At 40.6% G+C, this 24,704-nt stretch overlaps 1 protein-coding gene across 1 annotated transcript in view; it reads right to left on the bottom strand.

Annotated features, from left to right (window-relative positions):
• Positions 1-24,704, bottom strand: part of SHB (SH2 domain containing adaptor protein B) — a 301,020-nt gene that overhangs the window by 58,088 nt on the left and 218,228 nt on the right. Inside the window, exons 4-5 of the mRNA XM_040361035.1 lie at positions 12,299-12,467; positions 8,315-8,434 (exon numbers count right to left, since the gene is read on the bottom strand). Of these exons, the coding sequence (XP_040216969.1) occupies positions 8,315-8,434; positions 12,299-12,467 (289 nt within the window). The remainder of the gene's footprint in view (positions 1-8,314; positions 8,435-12,298; positions 12,468-24,704) is intronic.

Genomic DNA, 24,704 nt, shown 5'->3' with positions numbered 1-24,704 from the left:
GCGGTGTCAGCGAGTGTGAATATGTCACCACTGGTGGAGGGCAAACTATGAGGTTCTTGCGCAATATGGCTCTGCTAGAAAGGTTCTTTATGTTTTAATTCATGCAGCTGGGAAAAAAAAAATCCCATTTACCACATTTCTATTTTCGCATGCAGATTTGCCTTATCAATTATAAATCATGATCTACAGCTTTAGATCCCATTTAGTAAGTAATATTAACAATCCCAACAGAATAAAATCGTAGTATTTCCAGCCTAGGCTTTAGTTTGTATTCCGTTAGAAGAAAGTGGCTATTACTGGCAAACTGTCAAAAACCATACTTCTTGTACAATACAAACTTTCCTGTCATTCAGACTAACAATGTGCGCTCGCCACTTCACTTTCTCCTCCTGACCCAGGAAAATAAATACAAAAAAAAACAGTAAAGGGGAATTTAAAACATGTTGTCTTCTGGCAGTTGAGGTGATCTAAAAGTTACATTACTTGAGCTGCCAGCTTTATGAATGCAGTCAAACTGCATATATTAATATTTGACCTAAAGGCAATTTAACGCACAAGTTAAATGGCAGAATTATGTAAGTGAAGAGTCGCATAGCTCAGAAAATAGTGCACGCCGTACAAGTGTCAAGAATACCCCATTTAAAGACTGAGAGAAGCTTTTACAAGATAAATGTTGAAATAAATATCAAGGATTGCATTGTTGTCTGGAGCTATGGTCCATCCTTGGCTGCCCTAGGTAAATGGTTTTGTACAAGAACAGGAGAAAAAGCTATAAAAGTCACTACCAATGATCAATTACTAATGTTTAAAGCTGGCAAAATACGCGCCATCCTTCAGTCAATTTCAATTACTATCAGGAATCGCACATAACATTGCAAGTAATCACCATAAACTAAGCAATCTATCACCCACAAATGTTGTCAACGGTAATATCACATATCAAAACTGGGCAATACATGATAGTTTCAATACAGTTTATTAAAAATGGAATTGAAAAAATGTAATAAAAAAACAAACAAACAAACAAAAAAAAACTGTAAGACAAAGGCATAATGAGAAAAAATCAATGAAAAGAATTCATGGACAGCCGCACACCAAAATAAACCTAAAAAGGTAGCCTTTATTGGTGTAAAAAGGATAAAAAAGCACTACAAAGCACAGCAAGCAGTGGGGTAAAAAAACTGACGCGTTTCGCACACTCAGTGCTTAGTCATAACTATGACTAATTATTTGAAAGAAGGGGAGTAAGAATATCCTCACATGTAGTGTGCATGTGGATATTACAAAATAAGAGGGTGCCACGTCCTAGTATAAATGATAAAGGAGATAACTGAGGGCTAGTTTTTGGACTTTTTAGGCACAATTTGGTTGGTCAGAATATATTCATACAAGGAGAGATTTTCTCTAAAAAGTTTTTTGTTTATTTAGATATAAAATATCATAATATATATATCATAATAAAAGGTAATAAAAATGAGATCACTATAAATTTGCCATGTGTATAACCATTTAAAGCTGACCTTCAAAAAATGGAAGATCTACTGCATCGGCAACCCTCCAATTCCCAAATACAAAATGGCAAAAAAAAAGTTTTAAAAAATACAAAAACAAAAAAAGAAGGCTTAGGTGACACCCCTGTGCCAAAGCTGGATGCAAGAAAGTGAGCTCCGAACTATTGCATGGAAGGTCCACTTTCAGAGTTCACAGTTAATTGGCATTTTTTTGTTTGTTTTGTATTTTACTATTTCGATTTTTGAAGCTATCACCAAGCAGAGGAAGGCAGGTCACGATAGGAATTTCTGATGAAAAAAGTCTGATGGAATTTTTTAATCAGAAATTCCTATAGTGTGTGGGCCCCATAGGATTTTTTTCCTTGAGTTTGGAAATGGAACATGTGCAAGACTGATGGAAGACAGCTTGAACGGAATTCTGACAGAAAATTCCATCAGATTTTAGCTCATAGGAAATCGTGTGTACAGGGCATTAGTGAAGTTACTGGCCTCAGGTAAGACACAGATTAAACAAATCCTCCTACATAGGTTGCACCTGTTTATCGGCAGCCTTCCCTTCTCTACGTTCGTTCAAAGTGCTGAATTAATAAAGCTTGTCTGAGCGTTCAGAAAAAAGGTCTGACGTTACACTCTGAAGAGCTCAGCGGGGAGAGCTCCGAGAGCCAGAAACAGAGCTGAGACAGTCAATCACAGACTGTGTGTTGGAGATCCCTTTGTCACCTTTTTTCTATTGGTGTTCGGAAAACTTGTCAAAAGTGACTCATGCTGACAGCAGAGGAACGAGACAGTAGACAGAACTGTCAGGCCTCGTACACACGACCGAGTTTCTCGGCTAGAACCTTGCTGGGAGATATTTTTTTGCCGAGGAAACCGGTCGGGGGGACATTTTCGTTGAGGAAACTGTCGAGAACCTCGACGAGCCAAAAAGAGAGCAAGTTCTCTATTTTCTCGACGGGAGTCTGATTTGGCTCTTTGAGATCCTCGTCGGGCTGGTTTTCAACGAGAAACTCAGACGTCTGTATGCTAAGAAACCCGCACTTGCTCAGAATAAAGTATGAGACGGGAGTAAAAGTAGCATTTGTAATGGAGATAACACATTTTTAAAGCTGCAACAGACTGAAAAGTGCAAATCGTCTCTTACCAAACTTTTATTTAACACGCAAACACATGAAATTAGCAAAAGCAGCCCCAAGAGTTTAGCCAGTGGAATCGAACTTCCCCTGCCGTTGTATGTGTTGTATGTCACCGCGTTTGAGAACGAGGAGATTTTGTCTTGACAGTGTGTACGCAAAGCAAGTTTGTCGAGTTACTCGACAAGCCTAACAAGGAACTCGACGAGGAACTCGATGTGTTTCACCCGTCGAGTTTCTCGGTCGTGTGTACGAGGCCTCACTTAGTGCTCTGGATTGAGACAAGTACACACTATAGAGGGATATGTTTTGTTCATATTTCAGGTCTGCGGTTTACAACCCCTTTAATTTTTCTACCCACTACAGAATATATCCTAACAAGGTAGGAGGCTTCCAAAAAGTTGAACGATCACAAGAAAATCGTAATCTTGAATGAAATGATGGTTTATGTTTGAACACCTTTAACATGATCGGGGAATCACTCTGCTGATCCCCACTGAGCATGCGGATGACAGGTCTGCATAGCGGAAAAGACACGGACACAGCCCACTCTCGTCTATAGGGCAATGGGATGGAAATTAACCGCTTGTCCGTTTCCATCCGATCCCCCATCTGTCTGATTTTGGTGGATAGGACCAGATAGCAGCGGGTGTCAGCAGACATGTGTCCACTGATATCCGCCACTCCACAGAGGACACTGCAGTGGTCCGATTGGGTCCGCCTGAAAAACTGACAGGCGGACCTGATCAGATCTCCCGTGCGAAAGGGGCCTAAGAAGTTCAAGGGAGATAAGACCAAAAAACACATGATATGGAAAACTTCTTCACCTCAATTATGTTTCCAAAAAATCATTTTAATCAAAGTACAAACAACAATAGCAGGTAATAAGTAGTAACACGGAATAAAAGAAAGAAATCACCTCAACACAAATATCAAGTTGTTTCAATATACTTTACAGTCTGGAAATCTCCAAATATGAATTTAACGCCAACTTAAGCCCACTGGGAGGTTTCACACAAGAAGCGCTCTTTAAACTTGGTAAGGGATAATTCAAGGGATTTGTCAGCTAAATTAAGAGGTCGCACCGCAGTTGAACTACAACACATAAGGGAGCAATGCAATTAACCTGGGCCTCACTTCTAATCCAGGTGTCAGGACTAAATCCTAGGAGTTATTACAGCAGATAAAGGATCAGCTGCTTTATTTGGTTACACTAATTAAAACATTTACAATGCGACCTATAAAAGGTGATTGCTTGACGCAAGGTCTCAGAGCAGTTTGTGATGTCATTTCATTGGAATTCAGAGAATTATTACAGAGCAAAAAAATCATAACATGGGATTGAGCTTATGTGCTGCTTTTTCTTCTACATTAACCTGTTGCTGAAGCTCGACAGAACACAATATATCTGCCTGCAGTGCATAAACATGACGTGAATAGACCAGTCATTATTTTACCTGCTGGTGCATGCCACTGAGCACACGGCGGGCACAGCGGATAGTATGCCAAAGTTGCACATACACAGCAGAACGCAACAGCTCATTGCTGCTTGTTTTTATCATAACATACATTTCCCTTGAAGCCCTTCGTATTTCCTTGAAAGAGATGTTGAAGGATTTTATACACAACATCAAGTTCAACCACAAAAGTCACTGTCAAACAGAGCAAAAGGGAACGAGTGTCAGTACTGGGAGAGGATGGAGAAACTTGGGGCCAGATTCACGTACCTGCGGCGCAGCGTAACGTAACCCGTTTACGTTACACCGCCGCAAGTTTTCAGTCTAAGTGCCCGATCCACAAAGCACTTACCTGGAAACTTGCGGCGGTGTATCGTAAAACACGTCCGGCGCAAGGCGGCCCAATTCAAATGGGGCGGGTACCATTTAAATTAGGCGCGCTCCCGCGCCGGACGTACTGCGCATGCTCCGGTCGCAAGTTTCCCAACGTGCTTTGCGCGAAATTACGACACGTCGACGTGTTGAGAATCGCGACGTGCGTAACGTACTTACGCCGGAAAAACAAAAAAATTCAAAAGCGACGCGGGAAAGACGGGCATACTTTAACATGGTGGAGTAATTTTACACCATGTTAATAGCAGCCCTATCTTTGCGACGGGAATCTAAAACTTGCGATGACGCAACGACGGGAAAAACCTTCGTGGATCGCCGTAACTGCTAATTTGCATACCCGACGCTGGTTTACGACGCAAACTCCCCCGAGCGGCGGCCGAAGTATTGCATCCTAGGATCCGACGGTGTAATTCAATTACACCTGTTGGATCTTAGGGCTAGCTATGCGTAACTGATTCTATGAATCAGTCGCATAGTTAGAACGGCCCTAAAACAGAGATACGACGGCGTATCAGGAGATACGCCGTCGTATCTCTTTTGTGAATCTGGCCCTTGGACCTTAGTTATAACCAACAGTTAATGTTTGAGGAAATCGCTTCATACAAACATGTAGATGCAGATATACAGTGCCTTGATACCCCCTGAAATTTTCCAAATTTTGTCATGTTACAACCAAAAAAGTAAATATACTTTATTGGGATTTTATGTGATAGATCAACACAAAGTGGCACATAATTGTGATGTGGAAGGATAATGATAAATGGTTTCCACAATTTCACAATCCCAACCATGGGCCTATTGGCTGCTTCTCTGATTGATGCTCTCCGTGTCTGGCCTATCAGTTTAGGTGGATAGCCACGTCTTGGTAGGTTTGCAGTTGTGCCATACTCTTTCCATTTTCGGATAATGGATTGAACAGTGCTCCGTGAGATGTTCAAAGCTTGGGATATTTTTTATAACCTAACCCTGCTTAAACTTCTCCACAACTTTATTCCTGACCTGTCTGGTGTGTTCATTGGCTTTCATGATGCTATTTGTTGACTAAGGTTCTCTTTCTCCAACAAACCTGAGGGCTTCACAGAACAGCTGTATTTATACTGAGATTAAATTACACACAGGTGGACTCTATTTACTAATTAGGCGCCTTCTGAAGACAATTGGTTCTACTAGATTATAGTTAGGGGTATCAGAGTAAAGGGGGCTAAATACAAATGCATGCCACACTTTTTAAATCTTTATCTGTAAAAAAAATCTTGAAAACCATTTATCATTATCCTTCCACTTCACAATTATGTGCTGCTTTGTGTTGGTCTATCACATAAAATCCCAAAACAAATATTTAAGTTTTTGGTTATAACATGACAAAATGTGGAAACGTTCGAGGGGTATGAATACTTTTTCAAGGCACTGTAATTAACCTCCCTGGAGGTATCCCCGAGCGTGACTCGGGGTGGATTTTCAATGCTAAGATCGGTATCCCCGAGTCACGCTCGGGGTAGCTGTGCAGAGTGTGCAGCGGCGCGGCTTACCTCGCAGCATCCACAGACAAGTTACTTACCTTGTCCCTGGATCCTGCGATGCATCCCCGCTGTGTGAGCGAGCGGGACCTCGCTCGATTCACAGTGTCCCCGTGTGCCGCCGATCTCCGTTCCCTGCGACGTTACGACGCACGGGGGCGGAGAACGGCGCCAAATTCAAAAAAGTAAACAAACACTATACATACAGTATACTGTAATCTTATAGATTACAGTACTGTATGTAAAAAATACACACCCCCCTGTCCCTAGTGGTCTGTCCTGTGTCATGCATGTCATTTTATATAATAAAAACGTTTCTTTCTCCCTGCAAACTGTAGATTGTCCATAGCAACCAAAAGTGTCCCTTTATGTCAAAAATGGTTTTAGAGCAGCTAGAAAACAGCGATAATAAATTATAATCACTTGCAGAATTGTGCGATAGCGATTTGTGGGGAAATTCGTCATAAAAAAAATAAAAGTAATGACAGCGACAATTCTGCAACTGAGCAAATTTCAGTGATTTTGAGTTGATTACATTATTGAATAATTTTTATTATAATTATATTATTATTTGTTATAATTATTTATTATATTATCATTTATAATTTTGTTTTAACCTGCCTGGCGGTATTCCCGAGTCTGACTCGGGGTTAGATTTTCCTGCTGCGAGCGGTAACCCCGAGTCAGACTCGGGCTTGCCTCGCTAGATCCACAGGCAAAGTTACTTACCTTGTCCCTGGATCCAGCGATGCCACCGCGCTGTGTGAGCGAGTGGGACCTCGCTCGATTCACACAGTGCCTCCGTGTGACGCCGATCTCCGTTCCCTGCGACGTTACGACGCACGGGGACGGAGAACGGCGCCAAATTCAAAAAAGTAAACAAACACCTTACATACAGTATACTGTAATCTTATAGATTACAGTACTGTATGTAAAAAAAACACACCCCCCTTGTCCCTAGTGGTCTGTCCTGTGTCATGCATGTCATTTTATATAATAAAAACGTTTCTTTCTCCCTGCAAACTGTAGATTGTCCATAGCAACCAAAAGTGTCCCTTTATGTCAAAAATAGTTTTAGATCAGCTAAAAAACAGCGATAATAAATTATAATCACTTGCAGAATTGTGCGATAGCGATTTGTGGGGAAATTCGTCATAAAAAAAAAAAAATAATGACAGCGACAATTCTGCAACTGAGCAAATTTCAGTGATTTTGATTTGATTACATTATTGAATAATTTTTATTATAATTATATTATTATTTGTTATAATTATTTATAATTATTTATTATATTATAATTTATAATTTTGTTTTTAAAAAAATGTCATACCCGGGATGCCTATTAGAATCTTGTTTGGTCAGATTTAAGTGAGTTATTTCTAAAAATTACAGACCTACAATATAAAACGCCAAATTTCCTTGCAAATAATGGTACCGCTTTTAGCATGTTTTTTCTGACAGAATCATACCGCCAGGGAGGTTAAAAACAAAATTATACCCGGGATGCCTACTACACTCTTGTTTGGACAGATTTAAGTGAGTTATTCCTAAAAATTACAGGCCTACAGTATAAAACGCCAAATTTCCTTGCAAAATAATTGTACCGCTTTTGGTACGTAATTCCAGACAGAATCATACCGCCAGGGAGGTTTAAAAAAAAAAAAAATGTAAAATCAAAATAAATATATATAAAAACATTTTTTGAAAAGCAATGAAAGAAAATACGATAAGATTTGGGTGAAAGTAAAGCACACACACACACACAAAAAAAAAGAAAGATGAACAGGGCATGTAGAATAAACGTGGATTCATATTCATTACTGCAGGGGTTTCCACAAATTACAAATAAGCATTATAACTGGGAACTTGCTAGATTTTGCCCAGTCTTAACCATCTAATCAAGAGGATTACCAGAACTGCACCCTTTGGTCAGATCAGGAAGCAGGATAGAGTCGAAGATAAATGGAAGGAAGATTATGCTCCTTCTAACAGCAGACTGGTGTGGGCAGAAGAGAAGAATGGGGGCAGGACCAGACCTGGCAAACCTTGGGACAGGCTTCTTCTCACTGACATCACTGCCACTGGGGCATTTTTGCCCCATATTTTACTGCAGTTTGAAAATGGGCACCTTTTCCAATTTCACAACCAGCCCCTTATTACAGACACACTTACATTACAAATGCTTCCACTGCAGTGGACGTATTAAGTGTACTTTTTGAGACCAGTTTTTTATTAATAGATACATATATAGACAGACAGAGACACATACACATTGTACACTCTTATTTACATGCTCAGTGACTTACTTTAGTGATAAAGAATAGTCATGTTTGCTTGTCTGGCTGTTCCGCACAAGGTAACTGCATTCTTTGCACAACCTCAGTAAGTTCTCTGCATCTGTCCGGCTGATTGCTCCATGATACCATCTGAAATGAAAAGAACATCTTATTATTCGTAATAGATGCACAGCTGTGTATAATCAGAAAACATGCCAACTGTTTAAAATGCTATTATTAAAGTGTTAGTCCCCTTTAAAACTTCTATTTTGGGTAAGTACAGTAAAACTGAATTACCCCCTAGCATTATCTCTTGACAACTGTCAGTAAATTCACAGACATTTTGTGAACTTCATGATTTGTGAATGAATGTCCATCACGGACATGCAAAGTGCCATGTTGCAGTAGGGTGAACATAGCCTAATTTTAGTTCATTTAAAAAAAGAAAAAACAGGGACATTAGTTACATTATTAGTGCCCCTTGCCTTGTCTTAATTGAAATCTTCACCCTCTCCCTGTGGTAACCTTCTGGTGCTGCAGCAGTTAATACAGCTAATGGACCCGTCATGGGCATTCGTCAAGTATGTGGAATATGCCTGCCCCCTCCTCTATTTACAGAGTGAAAGCTACAGTACAGCCTCTATGAATGAATGAGGGAGGGGAGTGTAAAAGTTGGGCACAATTGGCACTCTTGAGGTGACCTATGACATTTCCAATAGCTGCAAATTGGCGCTGAAGGGGCATGGAAGGGAGAGGCAGAAGACTGAAATTTTCAGTTAAAAAATATAACTAAACTTAGGCTTTAACCTGCCTGGCGGTATTCCCGAGTCTGACTCGGGGTTAGATTTTCCTGCTGCGAGCGGTAACCCCGAGTCAGACTCGGGCTTGCCTTCGCTAGATCCACAGGCACTGTTTACTTACCTTGTCCCTGGATCCAGCGATGCCACCGCGCTGTGTGAGCGAGCGGGACCTCGCTCGATTCACACAGCATCCTCCTGTGCCGCCGATCTCCGTTCCCTGCGACGTTACGACGCACGTGGATGGAGAACGGCGCCAAATTCAAAAAAGTAAACAAACACTTTACATACAGTATACTGTAATCTTATAGATTACAGTACTGTATGTAAAAAAAACACACCCCCCCTGTCCCTAGTGGTCTGTCCTGTGTCATGCATGTCATTTTATATAATAAAAACCTTTTTTTCTCCCTGCAAAACTGTAGATTGTCCATAGCAACCAAAAGTGTCCCTTTATGTCAAAAATGGTTTTAGATCAGCTAAAAAACAGCGATAATAAATTATAATCACTTGCAGAATTGTGCGATAGCGATTTGTGGGGAAATTCGTCATAAAAAAAATAATAATAATGACAGCGACAATTCTGCAACTGAGCAAATTTCAGTGATTTTGATTTGATTACATTATTGAATAATTTTTATTAGAATTATATTATTATTTGTTATAATTATTTATAATTATTTATTATATTATAATTTATAAATTTTGTTTTTAAAAAAATGTCATACCCGGGATGCCTACAAGACTCTGGTTTGGTCAGATTTAAGTGAGTTATTCCTAAGAATTACAGGCCTACAATATAAAACGCCAAATTTCCTTGCAAATAATGGTACCGCTTTCAGCATGTTTTTTCTGAAAGAATCATACCGCCAGGGAGGTTAAGGCCTTATTCAGATGGGCACTGGCACCTGCACTGCAAGGCAGGGTTGCCAACCACCAGTAAATTTACTGACAGTTTGTAAAAATCTGTGATTTTTTTTACAACCAGCCAGTAAATGTCAGGGACTGATAATTTCATGCTGTGTTGACTTTTTGGGTGTAAATCAAGAAAATTACTTTGTGATATCATGGCTATACTGTTCAAATATTCACTGTTAGTTTTCAATAGGAGTTTCTTTAATTTCTCAGGGGCAGGACCAGACCTGGCAAACATAGGATGGCTCCCGGAACCCTGGGACAGGCTTCTTCCCACTGACATCACTGCCACTGGGGCATTTTTGCCCCATATTTTACTGCAGCTCGAAAATTGGCACCTTCTCCAATTTTACAACCAGCCCCTTATTACAGATAAACTTACATTACAAACGCTTCCACAGCAGTGGAAAAAATGTGCTCCAACAGTAAATTTTTCATGTTTTGTCAGTAAAAAATGCGGTGGGAGGTTGGCAACCCTGCTGTAAAGGCATTCGGTTTGGTATCTGCAGCTACTCCAAGTTGCATGCAGACAGGCTACGGAAACTGGACAGATCCTGCAGTAGTAGCTTCACAGCCCCGAACACTGTCTGCATTTGGGCCTGTGCACCTGATCTTGCACAAGTGTCAAATTTGGACATGCTTGTGCAGCCAATTTGCCTGCATCCACATCCATAGGCTGAGCAGATGGAGACATGAATATAACTGCCTCCTGTATGCTGGATGGGTGCCCACGCCTGGATGAATTCGGCCTTCGTCTTCATTTGTTGTAACAAAAGGAGTGAGACTTAATGTTCAGAGGTAGTACTGGTAAATTTACTGCGGATATTGTACCACCAGAGTTTCCAGAAACATGCAAGCCAGGGGGGCAATCTCAGTGTAAATTATTCTTTCAAGCTTTACTTCAGGCAAATATTTCTTAAAGCGGGGGTTCACCCAAAAAAAAAATTCTAACATTACATTAAGCTCCATTCCAACATTGACTGTACGCTGATCTTTTTTTTTTTTTTGCCGTACATACCGTTATACTGTATCTTTATTTTCTCCCCCGGGTAGTGAATCCCGCGGGAGTGGGCGTTCCTATGCACAGGCTAATTGATTGACGTATGACATAAGCTTCCCCCTGGCGCATACGGCTGCGTCACGAGTTGCCGAACGTCGGTGCGCAGGCGCCGTATAGAGCCGACTCGCAGTCTGGCTTCTTTTGGCAACTCGTGACGCGGCCGTATGCGCCGGGGGGGAAGCTTATGTCATACGTCAATAAATAAACCTGTGCATAGGAACGCCCACTCCCGCGGGATTCACTACCCGGAAGCCGGAGGAGAAAATAAAGATATAGCGGTATGTACGGCAAAAAAAAAAGATCAGCGTAAGTCAATGTCGGAATGGGGCTTAATGTAATGTTAGAATTTTTTTTTTGGGTGAACCCCCGCTTTAAATGGACTTAACTGCTTGCCTAAAGTTTAGTGATAAACTGACGTTTTAGCCCTGATTCACACTGCAGTGATTTATTTACAATATTATTTTATTATTTTATATAAGTATTACAAGGGTTTACCCTATACACAGCAGATATTTATATATATGAAGGCCATCTACATTTACTTGCAGAATACAGTATATATATTCTTACATATCTTCAATGCATATCTTCTTTATAAAGAAAAAAGGAAAAAAAAAAGAAAAAAGAGAAAGGGAGAGATAAAAAAAAAAGGGAGGGGAAGAAATTACAAAAACAATAATTATAATCACTCGAACATAGCTAAAACAATGGTAGGATTTCCCTTAACCCAGATTGGAAACTCCGTTGACTGTCGAAACTTGGACCAAACGGACCAAGTATGGGAGAACTGCAGTGATTTGACATATGATTTGACAAATCGGCGGCAATTGCCGTCAATGGCATGTCCTAATCGTTGCAACGCTGCATCTGAGGCGCTGCATCTGCGGCGCTGCACCGATTTTCAAAAAGTAGTTTTTGTACTACTTTCTGCGATTTCGGGCTGCAATTTACATTGACATCTGTGCAGAAACCTGCACAGATATCTCCGAAATCGGGACTGACATGCAGGAGTGAAATTGTGCGAGTTCAGCTAAACTCCCGCAGCTCAGTGCGAACCTGGGCTAAATGGAAACCTTGTCATTTCTTCAGCAAGAGTTTAATTATTCAGTTGTAATAGTTAATTAAAATAATTTTAGACATGGTGCTGCCATTTTTACATGTTTGTTTTTATCATATAATATAAGACAATCCTATATGAGCACCTTCATCAATGAATAAAATCACTTCATACTAAAAACTCACATTTGTTTCTCCAGTGCAACATTTGGATCCACTCTCTCGCCCAAGATACCACAAAGTTCAGGGCTTCCGTGTTTTATCGGTTTGAAGCCCCCTCCAGGAGCTCTCAGCTGTCTGCGTCTGTCACTGCTTGGAGATGGTGATAACTGCCTCTCGCTGCCATTGAACTGCGCTGTAGAAATGGAACAAATGAATAATAAAAAAAAATGATTAGTAGTGTCAACCAATGACAGCAGCAACGCAGTTTCAAGTATCTGCATACACTCTCTCTGACTAGTGAGATTCATTTCTTTAGCATGTATATAGTACAGTTGTAATTTTTTAATAAAATACATTTTAAATATGGTTCTCGCATTTTTACAGCCTTGTTTGTTTTTATCATATACAGTTTGAAGATTCAACTAGGGAAACCTATAACTTGTTGGAGACAGTGTAGCTTGGGAGAGGGAGCTGTACTAAGATCCAAAGGAAAAACATTAATAATGGATGGCGATATTGCCATGATCTAATCTGATGTATGCTTGCATACGGCTAGTGTTGAACACTTACAATTGAGTGGCACATGTTTTAATTTTAGATTGTAAGCGAGCAGGGCCCTCCTGTATTGAATTGCATTCTGTTAGGGATGCACTGAAACCAGTTTTGTAAGACCGAGTATGAGTACCGATACTTATTCTTAAGTACTCACCGATACCTAGAATGGATCCATACAGTGCCTTGAAAAAGTATCCATACCTCTTGAAATTTTCCACATTTTGTCATGTTACAATCAAAAACGTAAATGTATTTTTATTTAGAATGTATGTGATAGACCAACACAAAGTGGCACATAATTGTGAAGTGGAAGGAAAATGATAAAAAGTTTTTTACATATTTTTTTTACAAAAAAATTATGTGAAAAATGGGGCGTGCATTTGTATTCAGCCCCCCCCCCCCAAGTCAATACTTTGTAGAACCACCTTTCGCTACAATAACAGCTGCAAGTCTTTTTGGGGATGTCTCTACCAGCTTTAAACATCTAGGAGAAGTGTTTGCCCAATCTTCTTTGCAATTCACCCTCCTCCTATATAAGCGCGAGGACAGCGAGTTGGCGTGCACCCCAGTCGAAGAGTCTCAGACGAAACACGTTGGATATTACGCCAGCTCCCGCTGTCCCTACACGCTATTTGGACCGGTTGTTTTTGGATTTTTATAAATTTTTTTGTGAATTTTTAGATTGTTGTTAGATTTTATTAAAAATCCCTGTTGGGTTTACACTATGTGGAGGATTTCTCCTTTTTTCACATATACCCGGATAAGCTCTTCTGGTTTGTATATCTGATCCTGCCATATCGGGTCCCTGCTTTGGAGTCACCAATCTTGGAGGAGGCGCTGTTGGAAAAGAGAGGAGACACTCTGCGGTTCCAGTTCCCTTGGGTCCCTGGCTGGGATATAAGCGCAAGTGATCCACCACTGTAGGGTGAGTTGGATCCATATTGGAGGGTAAGGGTATTAATTTCTCTCCCCCAACCCAAAGGTGAAGGCACTCCATGGTGACGTTTCTGAATAGCACACCACTCTGCTCATATAGAGACCAGTTAGTTAGAGATTCTGATCATCTTTCCAGATTATTTTGGGACATTCTACTCTTTGGACACTCATTAGTGATGGCCGTCACGGAAACTACTTTGGACTGTGTCTATAAATGATATATTTTATTTTGAGTGATTATTCAGTGATTACCTGATTCACTTTTTTTGCAGTGTTTTATATGTCATTTTTGGTTATTTACACTGTTATTTTTTGCTGTTCACCATCACGATCAGCAGTGTTTACGTTATACACACACATAAATGATATTTATTGTATGGGTTTAGTGCGGATACACTATTAACTTTTTTCACGTTATAGAGGGGGACATCCCACCTTTTACTACACTTAGCGCTACACTTTATCACTTCTGTTCTGTTACAATATTGTCCATTTGTTGTGTTAGCAGCTTTTTTATTACCTTTTACTTTTGGCGCAATATTCTATATACCGTATTTATCGGTGTATAACACGCACCCTAACTTTAAGAGGAAACTTTCAGGAAAAAAACTATCCACAGCCCCCTGCGTATAACACGCAGGCATAGTTTACCCTCTTTTTTCAGGGTAAAAAAGTGAGTGTTATACGCTAATAAATACAGTATATATATATTTTTTAATAACCTAATCCTGCTTTAAACTTCTCCACAACTTTAAATCTGACCTGTCTGGTGTGTTTCTTGTCCTTTATGACCGTGGTCATCAACCCTGTCCTCTGGGCCCACTAACAGACCAGGTTTGCAAGATAACTGAAATACATCACAGGTGATATGATTTTCTGCTCAGTCATTGCAGTATTCTAGTCTGCATATCCCCCAAGGTAATACATAAAACCTGGCCTGTTTGTGGGCCCTGAGGACGGGGTTGATGACCACTGCTTTATGATGCTGTCTGTTCACTAAAGGTACTCTAACAAACCTTTCAGGGCATCACAGAACAGCTGTATTTATACTGAGTTTAAATTACACACAGGTGGACTCTATTTACTAATTAGGTGACTTCTGAAGGCAATTGGTTCCACTAGATTTTAGTTAGGAGTATCAGCGTAAAGGGGGCTGAATACAAATCCACGCCACAATTTCCACATATTTTTTTTTTTTTTTTTAATTGAAAACTATTTATCATTTTCCTTCCACTTCACAATTATGTGCCACTTTGTATTGGTCTGTCACATAAAATCCCAATAAAATAAATTTATGTTTTTAGTTGTATATGACAAAATGTGCTGGATTTCAAGGGGTGCCAGTTTGTGCTGGCCTATCACATATAATCCCAATAAAACCCAACATTTACGTTTTTGGTAAGTATTGGGACACCTGCACATGAACTTTAATGGCATCTCAGTCTTAGTCCGTAGGGTGCAATATCGAGTATGCAGCCATAACAGCTTTAACTCTTCTGGGAAGGCTGTCCACAAGGTTTAGGAGTGTATCCATTTGAATGTTTGACCATTCTTCCAGAAGCGCTTTTGGGAGGTCAGACCTGAGAAGGCCTGGCTCACAGTCTCTGCTCTAATTCATCCCAAAGGTGTTCTATTGGGTTGAGGTCAGACAAGTTCCTCCACCACAAACTTGCTCATCCATGTCTTTATGGACCTTGCTTTGTGCGCATTGATGTTGAAACAAGAAGGGGCCATCCCCCAAACTGTTCCCACAAAGTTGGGAGCATGAAATTGTCCAAAATGTCTTGGTATGCTGACGCCTTGCGTTCCATTCACTGGAATTAAAGCGCAAAGCCCAACTGCTGAAAAACAACCCCACACCATAATCCCCCCTCCACCAAATGATTTGGACCAGTGCACAAGCAAGGTTCATAAAGACATGAATGAGCGAGTTTGGGGTGGAGGAACTTGACTGACCTGCACTGAGTCCTGACCTCAACCCGACAGAACACCTTTGGAATGAATTAAAGCAGAGACTGTGAGCCAGGCTTTCTCGTCCATCACAAATGTGCTTCTGGAGGAATGGTCAAACATTCCCATAGACACACTTCTAAACCTTGTGGACAACCTTTCCAGAAGAGTTGAAGCGGTTATAGCTGCAAAGGGTGGGCCAACTTAATATTGAACCCTATGTACTTAGACTGAGATGCCATTAAAGCTCATGTGCGTGTAAAGGCAGGCAATATAGTGTACTGTATTGCGTAGAGCCAGTTTTCAGCACAATTTCAAGCCATGTCCAGTGCAACTTCATTCAGGTGCAAATTGTTAAAGTGTAGGACATTGGAAATCAGACCTGAACCGGGCTGAGAATTGTGCTGGACTCAAGATTAAAAAAAAAAAAAAATCAGATATGATTTTCAGTGTTATACACTTTAAAAATTTGAAAGTGAATTGCTGAACGAAATCGCACTGGACTCTTGAAGGTATTGTTTTAGTATCTGAGAATTTGCACCAGTGCTTGTGAAAATGATTTGTATCAGCACCAATACCAGTATCGATGCAATGCTAGTAACTGTATGTTATGCCCTCATGATGTGAAGCTCTGTGCAAACTGTTGGCACTATATAAATCCTGTATAACAATAATAATAATATTCCATCCAGTCTGGATGGAGGAGCATGTGAAGCTAGAGGAGTCTGGAATGCAGCAAAGAGGTTGTGGGGTACCGGTCGCATAGAAAGAGAAGCATGGCAGGGATCAGGTATATACAGTAAGTGTGCTTTATACTGGTATCCTGTGCAAAAATGAACATTTAACTCCTGAAATGCAGGAGGAGACCCACTGCAAAAGGTATTTTTTCCCCATTTCCCCCAGAATTCAACTTCAATTAATATTTAATTCCAGTTTAAGGCATGCCTTAAAAATTGAATGAACACAGGTTGCAGTTTTACACTCATGTGTACTCTACTCTCCATTGTCAATTTCTACCAGCTGTATACAGAGCAAGAAATAGAATTCCTTATTTTTTTGTGATCCATTGTCATCTGTTGTGATCTTTTAAAAAAAAAAAAAAAAACGCCTCTAACTGAAAATAGTTAATGTATATAACTTGATATAATTGAAGCCCAAAGTGATACTGGATTAGAAAGTTACATCCATCACGCACATACTAATGTCACATCCCATATGGCGAAAAAAGGCATACCCTCAAGGTCACAAACAATCAGAATGCTTATTAGAACAGAAATCCTGTTTACTAATCAGACATGACATAGATAATTAACAGCTCATTCACAATGTTGAAAAGTATTCTAACAGTGTTTAATCTATGCTTTTTTTTCTGCCAAGGGTCATCCCCCTAGGTTTTCTATACAGTACAACCATTAATCACTAGCACCTACCCATGAACATATCACTTGAGAAGTAATTGTACAAACAGCAACACAGACAATTAGATATATAAACTAAAACTATATATGCTTGTAGGCATATTTGATCCGATGAAAAGATGCACAGCATACAGTATTTGTAAATGTAAAAAAAAGAAAAATAGCATAACAGAAAAAGTGCGTCAACAGGAAAAGGTATATTTCCCCATATTGTTGAATGCGTCCTTTGGGAACAAGACCCCTTTCCCATATTCACAGAGTTTGTCATGCCCAAATAAACTGAATTAGTCACGCACAGCCTTGTTAAACTACACACAGACATAACACAAGGACAGCTTGGCAGGATTTATACCTGTTCTGCCTCACACATTCACTAATAGACAGACATAAACCTCTTTCATGGGACATTGGGAGAAAAGAAACATAAAAATGTGAAGCCTGTAGTAGTATTGAATTGCAAAATGTGTTCTTCAGTGTGTTTTCTTTATTTATAGGGTTGTGAAAGGTTTCAGAGTTTCGAAAGAAAGAACTTCTAGCAGTTAAAGTTATTTAAATATTTAATTCTCTTGTCTTAAAATTGAACTTCAGGCAAGCAGTTGTATACACCAGTTTGAAATCTATATTTGTGAATTATTTAGTTATGCAGGCACTTTTGTGTTCCAGGCACAGCTGTAAGACAGCACATTCAGATCATTTACTTCCATGTACTTCCTATACTTCCATTGCAGCAAAGCTTGGTCTCGAACACACCCACAGACTGTTGATTCGATAATGAAGACGTAGTAGCGGCACACTGATAAGGTTACTCATTTGGTCCTATCAGCACACTGGCAATTAAAAAGATCTGCTTGACGCCCGATGCTGGCTTTCCCTCTTCCAGCTTATAAGGCAGATATCAAGCCACATTCAGGAAATTAGTTTAAATGTTAATATATATATATTTTAAATGCATTACATAATAGTTTTCTTTATATTAAAGTGGAGTTCCACCCAAAAATAGAACTTCCGCTCGTTCTACCTGTCTTTAACATGCATCCTGTTCCCACTTCCGGGAGTCTCATCAGTGGGTATTGACATCCCCACCTGGGCTCCCTCCTCCTTCCCCGGCCACCGGGCCAGTAGGAGAGAGGAGCGGAGCGCATGCACAGTAGGGTTCCTGGCGTGAAGCCATAAGGCTTCACTTCCGGGATCCCTTACTCGCAATGGAGGCGGCATGCACCCGACAGCTGATGGAAACATCAGCTGCGTTGCCGACATTGCTGGACTCCAGGACAGGTAAGTGTCCTATTATTAAAAGTCAGCAGCTGCAGTATGTGTAGCTGCTGGCTTTTAATTTTTGCAGCATTGGGCCGACCTCCGCTTTAAAGGGGAAGTATGGCCAAAGCGCTTTTGGCTATACTTCTCCTTTGGGTCACAGGAGTGCACTTCGTTCTACCACTCCTGTGACCCAGATTCAGCCAACAGTCAGTGCCAGTCCAGACTCTGGAGTGATCTGGACAATAATGTTTTGATCTTGCCAGATCCCAGATCGTCAGCTGGTTAAGAGCCAGCCACTCCCACCTCCTCCACAGTCCAGCGCTCCAGTGAGCACTGGAGGAGCAAAGCACAAAGTGAAGGATTGACAGTCGCCACTCTGTGCTCAGAGCAAGCCTGAGAACTAAGCAATCAGTGGTCTTTGATCGCTCTGTTCTTGGTGTAGAGCCGAGGAACAGCTAGCTATCCAGGTGAGTATGATTGTTTTTTTTTTTTAAACCCACACTTCTTTTTAAAATTGGAGAAAGGAATCAAGAGAAAAATTTGATGAAACTCACCTCTGTGACAATGTTCTTTTTTTAGGCTTCAATGCCAAGCAGTTTATGGTTAAACTGTTCTATGGCCTCCTTGGCCACAACTAAAAGTGCCTATAACCATATAAGCTACTGTTTCCAATCGGTGTGTTTACAAGAACATTGGGAACAATCTTATGTTTGCATGCACCCCCTTCCTTTCCTCTCCCATTATCCATTAACAAAATGCCTTGTGGTGTCCCAAAAAAAAAAATATTCTGAGTTCAGTGTTAAGTCAGAGATTTAAATGCCTACGGCTGCAAGTAAAATGATAGTGTGCTCACACAGCTTAATAACAGATATTTCCATTTTCCTCTGAATCATAAGTATCATTTTAAATTATCATTTACCTCTACAATAAATGAATGTTGCTATACCAACACAGTGTCAGGGAGTACACACTTGGGTGGACAGGGGGGATATAAAAGTGTACTTTTTTGCATGCCAAATTGCCTTCTGTGGTTGACTTGAACAGGGTATAGGCTGAGACATGAATAAAAGCTTTCCAAAAGACGTCATCAACTCAAGATGGACGTAACAGAGCTTGAAAACTGTATACATAGAATGCAAAGATAACCAACTATAGTGTTTATTTACATGTGTTCAGTTTTTGTTTGAGATGCTTCAAAGATTGCAATGTGTAGAAAAGAAAAACTAAGTGAAATCAAGGGGCAAAGTGACATTTACATACTCATTTTGTTCACAATTGTGAAAGCATAATGGAATGAAGTCAGACAACTGGGGTAGATCTAAGAATACACAAATCACATAATAAAAAAATTGACAGATGAATTTGCAGAATGAATCAAAATTGCCATAAAAATGGGATCTGCACTTCTAAATCTACCGATTCAGCCATTACATACAAATCCCTAATGGGGCTGGATTTTCAACAATGTGCAATGACTTGTTAAAATGTAAGTAAACCCACCCTATCGTTTTCAGCCAAGGAAGCTGCCATCTTTGGCTCTGTTTAATCTACAACTGCAAGAAGGCTGCACATGTGATCAGTTATGACATCAGCCATTGGATAGTTTGACAGTTTGGTTGAGAGCACAACCAATGGGAGTGTTACATTTCCGACACATGCCGGAAATGAAACCGTTTTATGGATGGGTTTACTTCCGCTTTAAATATGTATACTGCTCAAAACTCTGAACTGTCTTGGCTGTTAATTTGTTAATTATACAATTTCGGGACTTATTTTTTTAGAGTAGATTTTCAAAGAAAAGATAACTTCAAGTTATCCTAATTCTGGAATGGTGTAAGGGCCGGTTCCCACTGGTGCGATGTCTGTGATCAGATGTGATTCACACCGCACTGCAGTGCAAATCACATGTGATCTCTGTGCGATGTGATTTCAGAGATACAGATAGAATGGCTGAATTTGCATCAAACTCGCACAGGGTCCATTTTTTAGTCCGCAGCAGAATCGCATCGCATGGATGTTCACACCCATGTGATCCGAATCCTGTCCGAGTTTGCAGATCGTACTGCGATATGCAAACTAATTTAGGGGTGTCATTAACTTTTAATTGCCACTCCCGGCAGTGTGCAGAGGGCAGTGTGAACCCCGGGAGACATGCAATGTAGGAACACTGCAGTGGACTTGCAGGGTTCCCGCATGGCAGCAGTGTGAGCCGGCACTAAATGAGCCCCGTTATGACAACCTTGTCTTGAAACTTTGGATTTTCAGGGGAAACAAATTATTTTGAGGTTGTTTTATTTGTTAAACTTTTGCTTTATATATTTTTTTAAATATTACAAAGTAAACCCAAGACGCTGGTTTTTCCAGGGTCTTCTAAAGTAAGAACAACCATAGCGTTTCTTTCTCTAATTGATACAGAATAGGCAGGGAGAGGAGGGGGTAAGCACTTCTCTGACTTGTTCAACTGGGTACAATCTGAGCTATTCAGCTCTGTACACAACTACCCTTTTCCAGCAAAACATGGAAGGTAAGCTCGATAAACATTGGAGAATGATCCTACATCTTTACCTGCAGGCTGAGGGCAGCAATTATGAAAAATGTATATGAAACATTTATATGTTTTCCCTAAAGAATGAAAGAAAATACATACAATAATCTATACTCTTTATTCCTAATAGTTAAAGTGGTTGTAGAGTAAAGGCTGAAGGTTTTTTACCTTCATGCAGTCTATGCATGGAGGTAAAAAAACTTCTGTGTGCTGCTCCCCCCACATTCCCCCCTTTCAATCCAGTGATGTGCATGAGAGCCTCAGCTGTCCTGGGACTCCCTCTCCTCGCTGGCTGAGACTTTGGCTCCCACAGCTGTCAATCACAGCCAGAGAGCCAAAAAGGAGAGAGCAGGGGGGCGGGGCCAGTCTTATGAACACATACAGAGGGGATCGGGAGAGCGCATGCACCAGTACCCCATAGCAAACGGCTTCCTAATAGGGGCACTGGTCAAGGGGGAGGAGTCAGGAGCACCAGCGGGGAACCAGAGAAAAAAGAGAATTAGGGCTGCTCTGTGCAAAACCATTGCACAGAGCAGGTAAGTACCGGTATAACATGTTTGTCAATATTTTTTTTTTAAAGAACCGTTAATGCCACTTTAATACAGGGTAACGGACAGTAATTGGCATCTGGGTAATCTATAACAAATAAATAAATTACCATAAGAAAAACAAACATACTGGTTATGCTTAGCTCTTTGCAAAATGCTTTTATTTCTTTCAAGCACAACGAGAATGCTATCAGACTAGGCCAGGTTATTACAAGTAGAAAGTACCTGGGAATGTAATGCATACTAATTAAAATAACTCACTACAAGATCTGTGCTATAGTCAGCACAGAGAAAAAAAAATGCAAAAAAAGTTACATTAAGTTTGTTCATACTGCTTAACACACATATTTACCAACACACGATGCATAATAAAATATGTCATGCTACATTAATATGGCCTTAAAGATGGTATATGAAACTATGTCAGAGCTTGACATGAATCTTATCTTTAGATAAATGATTAAGCATATTCATATATTTTGTAGCTGGGAGTAAACCACAGACATGTGTTCCTTCTAGCTATCTCAATGCATCAGTTCCATATGCTGAAAATAATAAGGAAGCCCATACAAAAAAAAAAAAATAATGATCTACTACTGTAACAAAATGCACTCTCTCACAGTGGGATGTAGGATCTGGAAGTGATCACATCTACAGTAAAACCTTGGTTTGAGAGTAACTTGGTTTGAGAGCGTTTTGCAAGACAAGCAAAATGTTTTAATACATTTTGCCTTGATATACAAGTGATGTCTTGATATAAGAGTAGCGTCATGTCACAACTGAGTATAAAAAAAACATATTAAGCAACATATTGCTACACTTAGAGGTGCTTCTCTTCTCTTTCATACCCTGTAAAAAAAATGCTTTGATATACGAGTGCTTTGGATTACAAGCATGTTTCTGGAACGAATTATGCTTGCAAACCAAGGGTTTACTGTATATTATCAGTTCTTCTCTAGCAAACCAGCTGCCAATTTATGGCAACTGATCGCTATTGCTCCCCAAAGAAAAAGGCTGGTACCCCTGATGCAACTGGGTCCCCCAAGTGCCAATTTAGGTCTAAGGCCATCTTTACACAATACCATGCAGTATATTGAATCAAAACCTGGCAAATATAGTTGATCAAAAACATATAATCAATGTGACCAAATGTATACTGCAGCTCTGCACTCGTTTGTTTTGCTTTTATATGGCAATAGCAAAGTAGCCATTACTGAGGAATGTAGCCATACAAAGGAACTGACCTGTAACCTTCACAAATCCAAATCTGTGATTTAACAGACAATTTGCCAGCCCCCTGCTGTGATGGGACTAAAGGCTGGAGTGGGTTATCCGTGATCACATATTGTAATTCTGCTAATTAATTCTGTAATTAGCCTTAAGAGGCCAATTTAAAATGCACAGAGTGATATCATAACCTAAGAAGCCAGGTGCATTGCCCTTGATTTTCCTAACCATTCCCATTTTAGCCAGCCGAAAGACAGCCATAGACAGGCTTGACCACCAACATTTCTCAGGGCCAGTCCTCTGAATCTGCCCACTGGCCATCCCACCAACTCTCATGCTCATTCCCACCCAGAATCATCCATCCCTCTCCACAATGTAACTCCATCATCCTTATCCCCAACCCAGAATCACCCAACCCTCTCCCCAATGTAACTCTCATCCTCATCTCAACCCAGAACCATGCTTGCCCCTCTCCACGATGTAACTCCATCATCCTTATCCCCAACCCAGAATCACCCAACCCTCTACCCAATGTAACTCTCATCCTCATCCCTCTCAACAATGTAACTCCATCATCCTTCTCCCCACCCAAAATCATCTAACCCTCTCCAGAATGTAACTCTCATTCTCATACCCACCCAGAAACACACAATGTAACTCCATTGTGTAAGGGTATATGTTGTCCCATCTGGGTAGATTAGTACAGACAGGCCACTTTCAACACACAGGCTGAGCTGAGGCTACAACAGCCTGCAACACACACTTACTCTCTTTGCTGCTTTCTCAAATCTGCATGCAGCACCTGAGAAGGTGGGCTAGGTCCCACCACTTTCAAGGCTGGCCACACCCCCTCCCTAAGTCTCGCCCAATCACATTGCTAGTCTAGCAGCAGGCTCCGCCTCAGGGTAGGAGCCGGAGCCTGGCAGTGCCCAATCAGCTGCAGGGGAGGAATGTCTCAGCTTTGGCAGCTTGTGTGAAGGCAATGCGCTTCTCTGTTGTGACAGGCAGTTTATTCTCTCAGGCCTGCGCACGGGCCCCACCCACATGTGTTGGGGCCCCCTACTTCCCTTGGTTGCAGGAAAGAAAATCTCTCAATTTCCCAGTTAGTGTTGATGGGGGAATCCCTCCCATGGAGATACAGTATTGTGTTCTCCTGGCAAAGGGGAGGGGGTCAGGGAACTGTCACGGCTGGGAGAAGACAGAGTGGTTATTGCTAGCAGCTATGGCTGCTGGCAATAATCAAATGAAAAAATCTGACATGCTGGTTGTAGCTGCCTATACATGGTTCAAATCTAGACCAGTAAATAACCGGCCGAGATTCTAACCTTCTATGGCTGGCTTTAAAATGTGCATTCTACTATAAATCCACCTGAGATGCTGCAAAATGAATATTGTCTGATCATCTGTTTTTTTAAAGTTGTGTACTGGCTGGAAAACTGAGAACCTATAGAATGTCCTGTCGCATTGGTGGGCATTGTGTACTGGCTCTGAAACCGAGACCCTATAGAATGCCATGTCACATTGGTGGGCAACTAATATTTAGATGGTAAGCAGAAGAAAAATGTTAATGCAAGTAGCAAAACTCAAAGTACAGTACTAATAACTGCCAATCAGTCCTTGTACTGGTCTGTCAAATTAAAATAAAGTATAACTATAAACAAAACGTTTTCTTTAGTTTTGCTTAGATTGGAGAGAGAATAGAACACCTGTCAGGTTTGTATTGCTGTCTGTGCCCCCCTTAGGAAGATTCACCTACTCCTGTTTACCATAATCATAGAAAGTGAAATAAATAAAAAAATCCCAAATTTTGGCTTGTCCTCAGAAAATTAATAGAGGGAAAATCTTCCAAGGACACTAGTTCCGATATCCTAAGGGTCCCCAAGTGATTCCCTTTAATTTGCAGGGACTTCCTGTTTGGCTATGGGGCCCAATGAAAAAAAAAATACACCCTCCCTTACCCCATCCAAAATGAAAAAAAAAAAAAAAAAAAGTTG

Source organism: Rana temporaria, chromosome 1 (genome assembly GCF_905171775.1).
Source record: "Rana temporaria chromosome 1, aRanTem1.1, whole genome shotgun sequence".
NCBI lineage: Eukaryota > Metazoa > Chordata > Amphibia > Anura > Ranidae > Rana > Rana temporaria.
Note: the sequence above shows the minus strand (reverse complement) of the source record. Positions and strands in the feature narration are given on the sequence as shown.